This window comes from Mesocricetus auratus, unplaced genomic scaffold, assembly GCF_017639785.1.
Source record: "Mesocricetus auratus isolate SY011 unplaced genomic scaffold, BCM_Maur_2.0 Super-Scaffold_100013, whole genome shotgun sequence".
In the NCBI taxonomy this organism is placed as follows: Eukaryota; Metazoa; Chordata; class Mammalia; order Rodentia; family Cricetidae; genus Mesocricetus; species Mesocricetus auratus.
The window spans coordinates 38,357,033-38,373,745 of record NW_024429196.1 but is presented as its reverse complement, the minus strand read 5'-3'; the positions used below and the strand labels follow the sequence as shown (position 1 = coordinate 38,373,745).

At 42.6% G+C, this 16,713-nt stretch overlaps 2 protein-coding genes across 11 annotated transcripts in view; one reads left to right on the top strand and one right to left on the bottom strand.

Annotated features, from left to right (window-relative positions):
* The window catches only part of Arid4b (AT-rich interaction domain 4B), a 123,258-nt gene extending 122,426 nt beyond the window's left edge, over window positions 1–832 (bottom strand). For 5 of the 6 annotated variants that reach the window (XR_002383075.2, XM_005071794.4, XM_013114666.3 and 2 more), the window contains exon 1: window positions 698–832. The gene's annotated coding sequence lies outside the window, so the exon portion shown is untranslated. Of the gene's footprint in view, window positions 1–540; window positions 652–697 lie in introns of those variants that run through there. The other variant, XM_013114665.3, reaches the window with a different exon arrangement.
* Ggps1 (geranylgeranyl diphosphate synthase 1) lies at window positions 15–15,600 on the top strand. Of its 5 annotated transcripts, none has more exons than XM_021228199.2 (5): window positions 1,304–1,521; window positions 4,643–4,747; window positions 8,036–8,128; window positions 11,136–11,206; window positions 14,063–15,600. In XM_021228199.2, the coding sequence occupies exons 3-5, from the start codon at window positions 8,059–8,061 to the stop codon at window positions 14,822–14,824; spliced, it is 903 nt and encodes a 300-aa protein (XP_021083858.1). In that variant the 5' UTR covers window positions 1,304–1,521; window positions 4,643–4,747; window positions 8,036–8,058; the 3' UTR covers window positions 14,825–15,600. The 5 variants fall into 5 exon arrangements, 4 of the variants coding, with proteins under 4 accessions (XP_021083858.1, XP_021083856.1, XP_021083855.1 ...); XM_021228197.2 differs by lacking the exon at window positions 4,643–4,747 and adding an exon at window positions 1,945–2,203; XM_021228196.2 differs by lacking the exon at window positions 4,643–4,747.
* Window positions 15,601–16,713: the final 1,113 nt, after the last annotated feature.

Here is a 16,713-nt window from a genome sequence, read left to right as displayed (position 1 = left end):
CCCCCACCGCCCCCACCGCCCCCACCGCCCTCCGCTTGCCGCCCCATTGTCGCGACTCCACGGACTTTTCTCCGTCCTCCACGATGACGCCATTTCTGTCAGAAGAAAACTCACAACAAGCCCAGGGTCCGGCGCGGCCTGGAGCGCGGCTGCAGCCGTCCAAGCCCACGGAACTGCTTTGCCCGGAGCCCCGGGGCTGAGCCCTGAGTGAACCGGGGGGCCCTAGGGCTGCAGCGGCTCGACCCCACAGAGCCCGTCCTCGTCCCGCCCGAGCCCAGGCCCACAAGTGGGAGCCGGAGCCGGGCAAGTGGGAGTCGGGGCCGGGCACGGGCACCGAGGACACCCAGCTCCCAGCCCCACGGGCCGAGGCCGCGGGGCCCACGATGCGGCCAGGGAAGGGCGGCTCCGGCTCAGCACCGCGGGGGGGCGGGGGTCCCGGGAGGCCGAGGCCCCGCTGCGAGCACCGACTCAGCCCCGCTGCCATCTGCCCCGCTGCGCGGCCCGGCCCGGAGCTTCCCCCACGAAAAATAATGCCCCTACCTCCGGCGCAGACGAGGTCTGAGCCGTGCGGCCAGAGTCTCCCGCTCCGCCCCCCCCCCCAACACCAGCAGGCCCGGGGAAGCGATGGCGAAGAAGCTGCGGGTCCGCCGGCGGCCGGGGCTCCGGCTCCTCCTCCTCCCGTGGCGGCGACTGGTACCTTTGTTTGGCGGCCGCTCCGGCTCCCTCGCGGGGGGAGGGGGCGACGAAAAATCCCTCCCAGACGGAGGTCCGGGCCCCGGTCTCGCTACCCTCCCGAGGACCGCGGCGGCCGACCTTCTGCGGCTCCCTCCGGGCAGACGTCCAGGCGGTGGCCGTGGCGGTGGCGAGCTGTGGCTCGAGACTCTCCCTTCGCTCCGGCGCCCGTGCTCCTCACTCCGGACTCGACTGACGGGCAAACATCGCTTCCCCCCACCCTGGCCCCCCCCTTTCCCTTCTCCCCTCCCCTCGGCTCTTTTCCCCTCCCCTACCTCTTTCCCGGATGCCTCTCAGACGATCTAGGATTGGCTAGGATTCTTCGGAGCCCGCCTCTTCCCAGTTTTTATTGGTTTGAGCGATACAAACAACGACGCCATTTTCCCACCAGTTCTATGGAAACAGAAAGTTATGCCTCAATACTTCCTGGGATTTGTAGTCCACTCTTCCGCGCCATTTGACAAGCTCTCGGACATAAGAACTGCCAAGACCATAATACCCCTTGCCTGAGTTCGACGGGAGCGGGGAGGGGAAGGGGGCGCGGCCATAAGGCAGAGGGGAGGTGGCATACGACGCTTGCGCAGTGTGACAGGGATGGCGTATTTTCTTGCATCGAGTAATGCGGCGTCGCTGGCCGCTGAGGAGGGCGGAGATATCTGTGGTGAAGTAGTGGGAGGGCTCCAAGGAGGTCTCGCGAAGAGCCGCGGTCTAAACTAAAAAGTGAGAAGTCGATGGTGGGTACTGCTAGTCTCGGACCGGCGGCTTCAAGTCTGAGATCATCGTGGAACCGTGAGCAGCGGCGCGGCGGCAGGGGGGGGACCCGGATGGGGAGCGGGGGAGGGGGTTACCGAGGAGGAAGGCGAAAGGAGGGAGAAGACCCGGATGCTGACCCGGCTCGGGGTGACTAACGACCGGGTGGTGGGACGCGAGGGAGGCAGAGGAGCGAAAGGGTGTACCGATGCGGCTCAGGGGAGAAGCCCGCCTGCGAGCTTATTACTACACTGCTGGTTTCGAGCACTTTTCCCGGGGCTTGGAGTGAAAGGGTCTTGCTGTGCGCGTCACAGCTGCGTTTCTTGGTGGCCCATATCTGTTTAGCTAGTTTCAAGCCAGAGCCTGCCTATAAAAAAATAAATAAATAGAGAAATACTCTGCATAGAATTTTCAATATTTGTATGCGTACTGATGCGCTGATTTTATCCTCTGAGGTGTTAGGAGAAGCTCAGTCCTCATATGGAAAGACGGGATGGACCTTGTACAACTTCCTGAACTCGTCTGCTCAGACAAAGTGAAGCGTGATAGGAGGATGTGAATTAGAACTTTGGCTCAGGGAAGTATAGAGACGTTTTCCTGAAGGAATGAGGATAGAGCTTGGCTCAAGAAGCCAGCAGGAGAAGAGCCTAAAGGAAAAGAGAGCCAAGAAAGAACATGCTGGAAACCCGTTTCAGGAAAAAGCTTTCCCAGTATGAGGAAGGTTGGTTAAGGAATTTTGATCCAGCATACTGGAAATTGAAGCAGGAGGATTACTGTGTATTTGTAGGCCAGCCTGGACTACACAGGATGACCCTGTCACCAGAAAGAAAAAAAAAATTAAAACAGGTTTAATCTGCTCTACTGGTCCAGTGAAAAATAGGATACCTTGGATTCCCAACTTGAATTGCTAATATGATAACTCACCCAAAATTAGAGTTTAGCGTTGTGGTGCTGACACATTCCAAGACCACCCTGAGCCAGACAGACCCTGTCTCAAGAAAAAGAAAAGTAAGCTGGGCATTGGTGTTGTACGCCTTTAATTCCAGCACTTGGCAGGCAGAGTCAGGCGGATCTCTGAGTTCGAAGCCAGCCTAGTCTACAGATCGAGTTCCAGGACAGCTTCCAGAACAATACAGAGAAACCCTGTCTCGGAAAGCCAACAAAGAGAAACGGGAAATGGTCTTCTTGCATAAATATTCACTAATCCACTCTGCGAACAGCTTTTCAGTTTTGAAAGTGGGAAAGTGATATCAGATTCACACTGAGGCATTCTATAGTGATTCACTTAAGATAAACTGAGTTTGTGACACTCAGCATTTACAAGTCTAGTAAATGAAAAGCTGAGAATTCTACCCATGGCAATTGACAGTCCTTAGTTTAAAAAGGGAAATGTCAAGAGTATATGGAACTCTTAGACTCTTAAGAAAGTGAAAAACAGATTGATTCTCAGCACTTTGATAAGTTTTCATGTTTCTCCACCACAGAGAATACTATATGTAAATATTCTCTGGAAAGGCAACATTAATTGACTTATATGAGTACTGTTAAACTGAATGAGCAAAGAAAATACTTTTTTAATTTATCACTGGTAGAGAAGTATTAAAGATTTAAAAAAAAATAAACTGCAGCTGGAGAGGCAGGCAGATCTCTGAGTTTAAGGCCAGCCTAGTCTACAAAGTGAATGCCAGAAAGCCAGGGCTCTATTACACAGAGAAACCCTGTCTGAGGATATGGGGGAACAATATGACACTTCAATGTTTAAAGGATGTGTTACTTTTTTTTTTCTTTTGGTTTTTTGAGACAGGGTTTCTCTGTGGCTTTGGAGACTGTTCTGGAGCTAGCTCTTGTAGACCAGGCTGGTCTGGAACTCACAGAAATCTGCCCACCTCTGCCTCCCAAGTGCTGGGATTAAAGACATGGGCCACCACTGCCCAGTGGATGTGTCACTCTTAATTTCTATGCGGAAGGTACCTGCTATTGACCCAGAGGCAAATTCTTGGTGACTTCATTATTTTAAGTTAGGTCAAATGTGTTTTCCAGAATGCAAACAAGATAGCAGCATGCTTTTTGCTGCCACCCTAATTGAAAAGAGATGGCTGCTAGCTGGTTTAAAAAGAAGAGTGTATTAAAAGATGCTTTGGGGACTTGAGGATTTAGCTTAAAAGTAGATCATAAGCAAATGCAAAAAGAACAGATTCTTTTTAATTATACATTTAAATGATCTGTTGCCAACATTATTTGTCTTCCTTCTTTGCATCTTTTAATCTTTAACCTCTAAGAACAAAGTAACATGTCCAGTTACTGTTACTGTAGTCCCACCTCTCCAGGAAGATCAAAGTTCAAGGCCAGCCTGGACTACATGGGGAGTTCCAGGTCACTCTAGACTACATAGCAAAACCCTGTCTTGGGGAAGAAAAAAATGTTGCTATGTTGCCATTTGAAATATTTCAAAATATTTTTATGATCATTCTTTTCCTTGTGATGTTCTTCCAAGGATAATGGAGAACTTTTCCTTAGGAAGTGAGGGATTGAAACATGCCATGTAGCCCAAGCTGGCCCTGATCCTTCTCCCCAGCTGCTGGTATTACAAACATGTTCTACCACATTTGGCTAGAAATTTTGTATCTGGGATGTTTCTCTGTTAATTCATTTTTTGATGGGTTGTTGATTTTTTTGTGTGTGGATGTTTGACATATATTATTATTAAGAATTAACTACCAAAAATGGGCTCTTGAGGCTGTAGAAATGGCTCAGTAGGTAAAGTGCTTGCTGTGAACTCATGAGAAGCTGTGTTTATCCCTAACACCTATATAGCTGGATATGGCTGCACACACCTGTAATCCCAGCAATGGGGAGGCAAAGGCTGGATTCCGGGGGCTTGCTAGCCAGCCAGTCTAGCCAAACAAACAAACTCTAGTGTCAGTAAAACTCTTTCAAAAGATAAGGTAGGAAGATTAAAGAAATTACCCGATGTCAATCTCAAGGTTCCACATATACCACTGTGGTGGTTTATAAATGAGAATGCCCCCACCCCCCAAAGTTGATGGAACTGTTATGGGAAGGATTAGAAGGTATGGACTTGTTGCAGGAGGTGTATCTCTAGAAATAGACTTGAGGTTTCAAAGGACCATGCCATTCCTAGTTAGCTTTCTGCCTCCAGTTTATGGATAAGATGTAAACTCAGCTACTGCGCCAGTGCCATGCATGCCTGCCTGCTTGCTGCCAGATCTCCATCATGATGTTCATGGACTCACCCTCTGAAACTGTAAGCAAGCCTCCAATTAAATGTTTTCTTTTTAAGTTGCCTTAGTCATAATGTTGTGGTTTGTTGTTGGGGTTTTTTGGTTTTGGTTTTGGTTTTTGAGACGGGGTCTCTCTACATAGCCCTGGCTATCTTAGGACTATGTAGACCATACTAGCTTTGAACTCACAGAGATTCCCCCCTGCCTCTGCCTCTTGAGTGCTGGCATTAAAAGTGTGCGTGGCTGCACTAGACTGGTCATAATGTATCTTTATAGCCATAAAGTAGTAACTAAGACATCCACACACACACACAGAGTTAAATAAATGAATACTTTTTTTGTTGTTTTCGTTTTTTTCCAGAGAGGGTTTCTCTGTGTAACAGCTCTGGCTATCCTAGAACTTGCTTTTGTAGACCATAGTGTCTATGACCTCCCAAGTGCTAGGATTAAAGGCATTCCCAACACCACCTCGATAAAAATAATTTTTAAAGCATTCTTTTCACTGGTCATGGTGGTACACATGTAATCCTAGCACTTGAAGGGTAAGAAAAGAGGATTGTTCATTCTAGGGCAGCCTGAACCACATTGGAAAATCCTGCCTCAAACAAGAAACAAAAGTGTATGTGTGTGTGTGTGTGTGTTCTAAAGAGCAACCTGAACAATAAATATATCACTTTCACTTTCATTCCTTGATTTCCATTTATTATCTGTCTTCAATAAAGAGTTACAAACTGACATTGCAGGGGAGATGACTCAGTCAGTAAAGCATCTGTGATGCATGAGGAACCAAGTTCCACATCCCCCCATCTTTAACTCCAGCACTTGCCTGGACCAGAACTTGCATATTCCAGGAACTCAATTGCCTAGCCAATCTAGCTGAATTGGCAAGGCCTGGGTTCCGTGATGGACCCTGTCTCAAATGTAAGGTGGAAAATGATTGAAGAAGACCCAAGGTTGTTATATAGCTTTCATACAAACATGTACTGGTACACATGAATGCATGCACATACAAAAGTTTTTGTTTATGATAGATATTTTTTTGTGTATGTGTGTGAGCATCCACATGCCACAGTGCTTTTGTGGAGGTCAGTATAGATTTTCTCTTTTAACTCTTTTAATTTTGTATGTGGAGTCAGCAGATGCCTCTAGGTTAAGGGTTTGACATGAAGCCTGACAACCTGAGTTTTTCTGTCCATGGGATTCACATGATAGAAGAGAACTGACTCCCTCTTCTAGAGCCTATCAAGTTGACAACACTAACCATCACTGTGGTGATATCTTGCTTGTAGGATGAAGCCTGTCTGAGGGTCAGAGAATGGAACTTGCCACTAGCTAACCAGAGAGGTCTGTACAGACATAGAGGAAGTGAGATAGCTGGGCAGAAACAGGCTATAGGCAGGGAGAAACAGGAAATTACTCTCATCTGCTGAGACACCATGTAGCCATAGATGGTGTAACAGGTGCAGGCATTCTCCTGTGAGCCAAGACCACATGGAAGTACTTAGATTAATAGATATGGGTTAGTAATTAAGAGAGAGCTAGACAATAAGAAGCCTGAGCCATCTTCCAAACAGTTTATAATTAATATAAGCCTCTGTGTGTTTACTTGGGAGGGACTAATCGGCTGCAGGACCAGGTAGAACAGAAACTCCGTCTACATATCAGAGATGCCTTACTTTTCCAAAGCTTGTACCATGCAGCTAGCTCTTGACCAACAATAACTATGAGCTGCCATTATGTAACCAAGTTAAATTTGGTTTTATATTTACAGTGAATCCATAAAAAATTACTAAAAGAGGGCTTGCTATCCTGAAAACCAAAATGGTGCTCCCCAAAGAAGACATAACTGTAACACCTAAACCTTATCAGAGATGCCATGGTTACCAGAAAAGCAAAGCCTCTTAGGAGAAAAGTAGATAGACATAGATATTTACAAAGAAACAGGAGATTCACCAGTAAAGGACACCCCCCGCAAAGACCATGATTCATATTTGGAAGTAGAGGCAGAAGAATCAGGAATTCAAAGCTAGCTGGGACTGCATATATCTTGTCTCAAAAAATACATATGTACATACATGCCACAATTTATATTCTTGGAAATATGGAAGTAAAGGCAATATTCAAAATAATGAAGCACTATAGGGAATTCTTAAATAAAATAATTGTATTCAAATTAGTATGCAGCTATAAATAATCTCTGAAATTTATTGATCTGAGAAAAATGTTCTTCACAAATTACAAAGCACACTTATCTTAATATTCATGGAAGAATATTTGTAATCACTATTGAAATGTCTGTTTTGTGAATTTGTTTTGACATTTATTTGGTGTCAACAATTTAAGCTATTTATGATTAATTAACTAGCAAAGCTTACTATAAGTCATCTAAGAAAACTACTTTAAAATCAATTAAACATTCTGAGCCGGGTGGTGGTGGTGGTGGTGGTGGTGGTGGTGGTGGTGGTGGTGGTGGTGGTGCACGCCTTTAATCCCAGCACATGGGAGGCAGAGGCTGGTGGATCTCTGAGTTCGAGACCAAGCCTGGTCTACCGAGTGAGTTCCAGGACAGGCTCCAAAACAATACAGAGAAACCCTGTCTTGAAAAAACCAAAAAAAAAAAAATTAAATTAAACATTCTGGTCTATGTAATCAGTGGAATGAAAATTTTTTCTGTTTAGAAACTTGAGGTATAATTTATATACCTCCCATACAAAGTATATAGTTAAGATGAATTTGGTGGCTTGAACTCACAACGTCAAGACTATCTTGGGCACCATAGTGGACCCCGTCTCAGGACAAACTAGATATGGTGATGCATGTCTGTAATTTCAGCACTAAAAACCATGAGGTAGGACAGTCACAAATTTGGGCTATACTATAAGACTTTTGAAAAACTTTCTTAAAAATATCCATTTAGTAGATTTTAGTATAGTCGCAGTGTACAGCCATCACCACATTCTAATACCATTTTGGTCCTGTACATACACCACACACATGCTAACGTGTGCACACACCTTCATTATTCATTAGTAGCAGTCCTTATTTTTCTGAGCCAGAAACCACTAACCTCCTTTCCCATTGTGTAGATTGCCTGATTCAGAACATTTCCTATAAGTAGTATCATACAGCATGTTCTTTTGTGGCTGGCTCTTTTTGCTCTGCAAATGTTTTCAAGGTTTTATACATGTAATGTTTTGCTATGTAAATAAAATTTAAGGTCTGTCTTTCTAAGCACCACCTTAATAAAAATTCCTTTGCAATCTAAAACTTAAAGGTAATTTGATTTATTTTATATTTCTCCTTTTTAACAGGTCAGCTTTGAAATTTGTAAAACATGGAGAAAACTCAAGAGAAAGCTGAAAGAATTCTTCTAGAACCCTATATGTACTTACTTCAATTACCAGGTAACAAACAGTTCAGTTATTGTTCATATAGCATAGTTTTCAGAGTGGTGTTTATTTAAATGTTAGCAACAGGAAAGGGTAAACTTAAATGGTCTTTGAGACCTTCCACTTGAAGTGATACCATTAAAAGAGGAATTATTCAAAGAACTATATAATGAAAGTGTTTCTGGGGGCTGGAAAGATGGCTCAGAGGTTAAAAGCACTAGCTGCTCTTCCAGAGGTCCTGAGTTCAATTCTCAGCAACCACTGGTGACTCACAACCGTCTGTAATGAGGTTTGGTGCCCTCTTCTGGTATACATAATGAATAAATAAATAATTTTTTTAAAGAATTGGCTCTTTGCCGGGCATTGGTGGTGCATGCCTTTAATCCCAGCACTCCGAAGGCAGAAGTAGGCGGATTTCTGTGAGTTCGAGGCCAGCCTGGTCTACAAGAGCTAGTTTCAGAACAGCATCCAAAACAATACAGAGAAACCCTGTCTCACATCCAAAAACAAAAAAAAAGAATTGGCTCTTTAAAAAGAAAAAAAGAAAATGCCTCTGTTTTGCTTTCTGTTTTATTGAGACAGTATCTTGTTAATAACCTCCCTAAGCTGGCCTAGAATCCATTAAGTAGCCCAGGCTGACCTGGAATTTGTGGTGAACCTTCTGCCTCTGCTTTCCAAGTGCAAGGATTACAGGTGTTCTGTGACCAATCCTAAAATGTTATTTCTTCTTTCTTTTAATTATGTGTCCGTGGGATGGTATGTGCACATGCATGCAGATGACTATGGTCATAGGGGATGTTATATCCTCTGGAGCTGGAGTTACAGCCAGTTGTAAGGCTTCTGTGATAGGTGCTAGGAGCCAAACCCAGGCCCTCTACAGGACCTTAACTCATTTTTTTTGGAGGGGGGGAGAGGGTTGGGGGGCTTTGAGACAAGGTTTCTCTGTGTAGCTTAGCACTGGAACTCAATCATAGATCAGGCTGGCCTCAAACTCCTGCCTCTGCCTCTTAAGTGCTGGGATTAAAGGCATGGTCATTACTGCCCAGCTCTTAACTCATTCTTTTTTTTTTTTTTGGTTTTTCGAGACAGGGTTTCTCTGTATTGTTTTGGAGACTGTCCTGGAACTTGCTCGGTAGACCAGCTGGCCTCGAACTCACAGAGATCCGCCTGCCTCTGCCTCCCAAGTGCTGGGATTAAAGGCGTGCGCCACCAACGCCAGTCCTCTTAACTTATTCTAAATCTCTGAGCCATCTGTCCAACCCAACTCCGTTTTTTTTTTTTTCTTCTCCTTAATTTATTTCTGTGACTATATGTGGAGCTTCGAGGATCCTGGGGGATGGAATTCAGGTCATTAGTCTTTACCCTAATCACCTTTACCTCTGAAACTTCACTTTTTTTTTTTTTTTTTTTTTTTGAGTCAGAGGCTTGCTGACCTCAAACTCACAGAGGTCTGTCTCCTTTTGTCTTCCTAGTGCTGAGATTAAAGGTATGCACCACTGTACCCAGACTGAAACTTAACTTTTTGTGTCATTTTACACTTTTACTCTATGTGTATGGAGGTTTGGGCTGTGTGTGTCTGTGTACCACGTGTACTCCTTCTGCTTGAGGAAGCCAGAAGAAGTCAGATCTCCTCGGACTGAAGTTACAGTTAGAATTCTAAGCCACCATGTGAAAGCTGGGAATCAAACCTGTAACTTCTGGAGGAGCAGCAAGTGTTCTTAACCACAGAGCCACCTCCCAGCCTCTGTAATTTGACTTCTGTGTAACTATTTTCTTGAGCCCTGAATTTGCAATATTGGATCTTGCATACAAAATTATATTAAATGAACTGATTGTAATTTTTATCTACCATTGCTTTATGCTTATGATAATTTAACTCTACTGGCAACTACTACCTAAAGACCTTTCCCCAGCTTTCCATGTGAAAAAGAAAATGCTTTTGGAAAGCTAGTGGCCCTAGTCAACACAACGAGGCTAGCACTTGTTTAACTGGTTTAACTGTAAACTAAAGTCGTCCTACTCTCTTAAAACCTTAATGTAAAGGAATGACACATAATTTTATGAGGAAATTCATTGGCAAAATTTTTTCAGGTTTTTGTGTGACAGGTAGTACTAATTTTTCCCAAACAGACTGTCTTTGTTTTTTAGAAAAAGGAAGAGATTAAAGTGCATTTTCTTTTTTTTTTTTTTTTTGGTTTTTCGAGACAGGGTCTCTCTGTGGCTTTGGAGGCTGTCCTGGAACTAGCTCTTGTAGACCAGGCTGGCCTCGAACTCACAGAGATGCACCTGCCTCTGCCTCCCAAGTGCTGGGATTAAAGGCATGCACCACCAACGCCCGGCTAAAGTGCATTTTCTAAAAATGACCATTCCACCCCCAAGTTCAGTGTCCATTTCACCCCCAAATTAAGATTAAAAGTCACTGAAGTACTTTAGACTTTCTTGTAGGCCTCTTTCTAAAAAGTTGTGCTTTTTTGCCATTAATTGTGATATGTGTGTTGGGGGTTGGGAAATATGTGTGCATGTGTGTGGGTGCCCGCAGTGCAGTAAAGAGAGTGTTAGAGCTCCTGGAGCTGGAGTTACATATGGTTATGAGACACCTGACATACCCACCCAAGTATAGTTTGAATGATAAAATGAAGAGGATGAATCCAGCTCCTTTGTATCCTTTACAGTGGTGAATCTGAGGTGTACCCAGCAGGGAAGGAAATGGGTTGATGTGACTATCTTACTAAGTCTGATCAGTTTTGAAGCAAGTTTTTCGAGACAGGGTTTCTCTGTAGCTTTGGAGGCTGTCCTGGAACTCACTTTGTAGACCAGGCTGGCTTCGAACTCACAGAGATCCGCCTGCCTCTGCCTCCTGAGTGCTGGGATTAAAGGCGTGCGCCACCAACGCCCGGCTGAAAGCTGTCTTCTGACCATGAAATGCACATGCACATATAAACACAATTGAATAAATGTTTTTTAAAGTTATTTTTTAAGTGAAATAATGTTTTATTTGTCGTGTCCTATGTTTTAATTACAGGTAAACAGGTCAGAACCAAACTTTCACAGGCATTTAATCACTGGCTGAAAGTTCCAGAAGACAAACTACAGGTATCTAGGCAGTCTTCTTTTTCTCTGTTTTGTCCTACTGTGGGTCAGATTCTGGACTTTGAGCATGCCGGGCAAATGCTCTGTCATTGAGCCACAGCCCCAGCCCAGCCCTTAGGTGATTTTAATCTTATTCTTCTTCCCCATTTAACCACCAGGGAATTAGTAAACACCATGTAAAAATACTCCAAGATCCTTATTCTGCTAATGCTGATACAATATTATATGTGGAGGATGCTAAATATTAATTAGTTGTAAAAGCTTAAGACAACTAAGATTTTAATAATTTGGTGATATCATTTAATACAACCTGTTTTGACCAAGCATGTACCTTAGGAACTAGCTACATAGGAAGTCTATGCCTCAAAAAGAAAAAAAAAATCTGGGCTGGAGAGATGGCTCTGAGATTAATTAGCGCATGTACTGTGCTGGGTGGTGGTGGTGCAGGTGCAGGTGCAGGTGCAGGTGCAGCAGCACGCCTTTAATCCCAGCATTGGGAAGACAGAGACAGGTAGATCTCTGCAAGTTCAAAGCCAGCCTGGGTTTCAAAGAGAGTTCCAGGACAGTCTCCAAACCTACAGAGAAACCCTGTTCAGAAAAAAAAAAAAGAAAAAAGAAAAGAAAAGAAAAAAGAGCATGTACTGCTCTGCCAGAGGACCTAAGTTCAATTCCCAGCACCTACAGCAGGCACCTCACAACTGCCTATAATTCAGGATCCAGGGGAATCAGATGTCTCTAGCCTCCAGGGGCAACTGTACTCACATGTGTATACTCACACACTGAAACATACACAAATTAAAAATAGTAAAAGTAAATCTTTTAAAACGTTCTCTGGGCCGGGCGGTGGTGGCGCACGCCTTTAATCCCAGCACTTGGGAGGCAGAGGCAGGCAGATCTCTGTGAGTTCGAGGCTGGGCTGGACCGATAGCTTCCAAAACAATACAGAGAAACCCTGTCTCAAAAAACCAAAAAAAAAAAAGTTCTCTGTGTGTGTGTACACATGTATGTGCAATAATAGTCTTTGTATATTTGTATTTGTATACCTTTACATGTGTGTTATAATCAGAGGTTTCTCTGACCCACAGCCACTTCTAAATAATCACTCAGAGGCTTAATGTTAATTACAAAATGTTTGGCTTATAATTCAGGCTTATTACTAACTAGCTCTTACATTTAAATTAACCCATTTCTGTTCATCCATATATTGCCATGTGGCCATGATTTTAACAGTCTGCTGGCATCTTGTTTCTTGGGTGGCTGGCTCTCATCTCCCTGACCCTGCCCTTCTTTCTCCCTGTATTCCGTTTAGTTTCCACACCAGCTATATTCTGCCTTGCTATATGACAAAGCAGCTTTTATTATCAATCATGAGAAAAACATATAGTCACAGCATTCAGAAAGATTATCCCACTGCATTTCTGCCTTTCTGTCTAATCAAAAAAGGAATCTTTCAATATTAACAGAGTAAAATTAGACAATAAAACCGTTATCAAGTAAAAATGACAGTTACAATGTCTAATCTATTTATATTTGACAAAATTAAAGAAAATATTTAGTTATTCTGTCTTGGTTGAATTTAAAGTTTCGTATCTGACTTGCCTTCTATCATAGCTAAGAACAACTATAATTATAACTATCTAGTCTTCAACTCCATCAAAGACCAGAGAAGGGAATAATATTATGACCTGAGTAAGCAGGAAGTGCAGACAAGCAACTTCCAAATAGGTAAAAAAATGACAGAAACATCTGGCTGCCTGGAAAGTTACCCAACGTTCCTCTGCAATATTGGAGCATCTGTCTTTGGCCTACAGGCCTAGCATATCTTATAGATTTTCCTGTGAAAAAGAGAATTTTAAAGGACTGTCCTACCTTGTCTTGGCAAAGCTTGGCAGTTGCCTTATTTTTGTTTCCTGCTGGTTTAGTTTAGACAATATATGTCAGCAATTAAAACAAGGGCAGTTTCTTTGCCCACATGGCCAGCTTTTGCCATAAAGAGAACAAACTCCATTGAGTTTCTTTGATGCCCATAGTTATTTTTGGAGTATGTTGTTAAGACATTTAAAATGCCATCTTTGTTAGGTCTTTGAAATGTTTAAAGAATACCTATCTATCTGAAGTATCCCTTTGTATATCTAGAAAACCTAGCTAACATGACTTTAAGTTTGACTATTATACATGCCTATTGTATTTTTGTAACCCTATATTCCTTATTATACATTACATTTTTAATTGAGCTGTATAAACACAGTGCCTTAAAAAAAGAGTAGAAATATACATTCATCAAAAGAAAATTAACCTTAAATTTATATCAATAAACTAAATCTATACCGATGTAAAATATTTTGAGATTAACAGTTGTTTTTTTAGATTAAAGTAGATTCAATAATCTACCTTTTTTTTCCAATTACAATAATCTACCCTTTTTTCCTATCATTTCTGTATCATGTCCCCTTTTTCTTTTAAGAACATGATCCCTGAATTTAATCACCTTTGTTCAGGCTTTTTACTAACTGTCTCTTAATTTAAATTAACCCATTTCTTAAAAAAAAAAATTAACCCATTTCTATTCATCTGTGTATCACCACCTGGCCATGGCTTTTACCAATCTGCTGGCATCTTATTTCTTGCAAAGCAGGCTCAAGTCTCCCTCAAATCTACTCTTCTTTCTCCCTGGATTCAGTCTGGCTTTCCTAACTAGGTATATTCTGTGTTGCTATAGGCCAAAACAGTTTTTATTGTTTATTATTAACCAATGAGAGCAACATATTATTCACAGTGTTTAGAAGGATTATCCCACAGCAGTGTGTTTTATGTGTATATTAGTAAGATGTTCTTTGTATTTTGGTTGTTTTGCTCTAGATTATCATTGAAGTGACTGAAATGCTACATAATGCCAGCTTACTCATTGATGATATCGAAGACAATTCAAAGCTCCGACGTGGTTTTCCAGTGGCACACAGCATCTATGGAATCCCATCTGTCATCAATTCTGCCAATTATGTCTATTTCCTTGGCCTAGAAAAAGTCCTAACGCTTGATCACCCAGATGCTGTGAAGCTTTTCACACGTCAACTTTTGGAACTCCATCAGGGACAAGGCCTAGATATTTACTGGAGGGACACCTACACCTGTCCCACTGAGGAAGAATATAAAGCCATGGTGTTACAGAAGACAGGTGGATTATTTGGACTAGCAGTAGGTCTCATGCAGTTGTTCTCTGATTACAAAGAAGATTTAAAGCCACTACTTGATACACTTGGTCTCTTCTTCCAGATTAGAGATGATTATGCCAATCTACACTCCAAAGAATACAGTGAAAACAAAAGCTTCTGTGAAGACCTGACAGAAGGAAAGTTCTCATTCCCCACTATTCACGCCATTTGGTCAAGACCAGAAAGCACCCAGGTACAGAACATCCTGCGCCAAAGAACAGAAAATATAGATATTAAAAAATACTGTGTGCAGTACCTGGAGGATGTAGGTTCTTTTGAATATACTCGTTACACTCTTAGAGAGCTTGAAGCTAAAGCCTACAAACAAATTGAGGCCTGTGGCGGGAACCCTGCACTAGTGGCTTTGGTGAAGCATTTAAGTAAGATGTTCACAGAAGAAAATGAATAATATTTACCATTCTTGATTAGACTCAGAGCTTCTTTCAGTTGAAAATGGAGAGTGACTTCCTATTTATCTTTTAAGTACTAGTCTCCAAAAACCGAGTAAATGAGGGTGATGTGGGTGAAAGCGTTTCATTGTCAGAGTTCCTTTGCATAAAAATACAAACTTCAGAGCTGGAGAGGTGGCTCAGTGGTTAAGAGGCTGCTCTTCCAGAGGACCCAGGTTCAATTTCCACAGCCCACATAGAAGTTTACCACCGTCTGTGACTCAATGGCCTCTTCTGGCCTTTGCAGGCAGCAGGAATACATGTAATACATATACATACCTGTAGGCTAAACACTCATACACATAAGGTAGATTTTTTTAAAGCACAATATCAGGAGCTACAAACAGGGTTTAGAAATGTCAGATCCTAAATGTGACCAACTCTCTACCACCACAAGTGTTCTGGGTTTGTGAATAAAAAAGACTGATCTTCCAAGAAACTTTCTGCCTCCTAGCTGTATGACATGGATGGTTTCCAGTTCATTGATGCTTCAGTTCAAAGCAGGGACTTCCTAGACAAATCTCTTTAGCTAGGTGACCTAAAAACCAAAGAACTAACTGCTAAAAGTATGTCAGTTTTGTCTCTTTAAAGGTCTATACCAAAGTCTGAAAAGACAGACTGAAAGCAGTAGGCACTCTTCTAAACCACTTTCTTGTTTCTATCCTGAACACCCACAAATTCTGGTTTTAAACCAAGAGTCTCTACTTAATTAAATTCACATCCTGGTTCCAATTTATTTTTTTCTTTGTTTTTTTGTTTTGGGGTGTGTGTGTGTGTGTGTGTGTGTGTGTGTGTGTGTGTGTGTGTGTGTGTGTGTTGTGACATTTTTCTGCCCCAAATTGATTAGTATCTGTGTATAATGTTCCTGTGAAAGAAATATATATACCAAAAAAGTGTTTTGTGGAACATAACTGTAATCCCAGCTAACCAGAGGTATAGTCAGGAAGATCAGAAGTTCAAGGTTATTCTCAGCTATATGAGTTTTTTTTTTGTTTTTTTTGTTTGTTTGTTTTTTTTTTTTTTTTGGTTTTTCGAGACAGGGTTTCTCTGTGGCTTTGGAGACTGTCCTGGAACTAGCTCTTGTAGACCAGGCTGGCCTCGAACTCACAGAGATCCGCCTGCCTCTGCCTCCCAAGTGCTGGGATTAAAGGCATGCGCCACCAACGCCTGGCATCAGCTATATGATTTGAGGCCAGTCTGTGCTACATGAGACAGGTTTCACTATGTAATTCTATCTGGCCTCAAGGATCAAAAGATCCTCCAGACTGGCCTTTGCCTCCTGAGTGCTAGGATCAAAGATATATAAGTCATTTATTTCCTGGCCTAATCAAATTAAATTTGGTCTAGTACTAATTCATGATTCTTCTGTCATTCTTTTGTTTTTGGTTTTTGAGACAGGGTCTCTGTAGCTCGGAATGTCCTGGAACTCACTCCATAGACCAGGCTGGTCTTAAACTCACAGAGATCTGCCTAGTTCTGCCTCCTAAGTGCTGGGATTAAAGGCTTGTGCCACTACCACCCATCTTCTGTATTTCTTGTTTTGCCTTTGTCACTAACAAATAGTGAATTGTGGGCTTCATTAGAGTCGTTTTATCTATCCAATAATCAAAATTCCACTCTTTACTTAGTCTGTGGTCACAGCTGTTAATTCAGGAGAGCCAGAACATAATAAGTAGCTCAACTCATTGAATAAAATTATTTGATTTGTGCATGCCTTTAATCCCAGCAATCTGGAGGCAAAGACAGGCAGATCTCCAGATCTCCATGGAGGCCAGCCTGATCTACAAAGTTCCAGGACAGCCAAAGCTATACAGAGAAACCCTGTCACTTGGTTGGGGGGGGGAGGATT

Coding starts and splice junctions, on each gene's coding strand:
- Ggps1 (XM_021228196.2), top strand. CDS start 8,059: ATGGAGAAAACTCAAGAGAAAGCTGAAAGAATTCTTCTAGAACCCTAT. Junction 8,129..11,135: donor GTACTTACTTCAATTACCAG/GTAACAAACAGT, acceptor TTTTAATTACAG/GTAAACAGGTCAGAACCAAA. Junction 11,207..14,062: donor TTCCAGAAGACAAACTACAG/GTATCTAGGCAG, acceptor GTTTTGCTCTAG/ATTATCATTGAAGTGACTGA.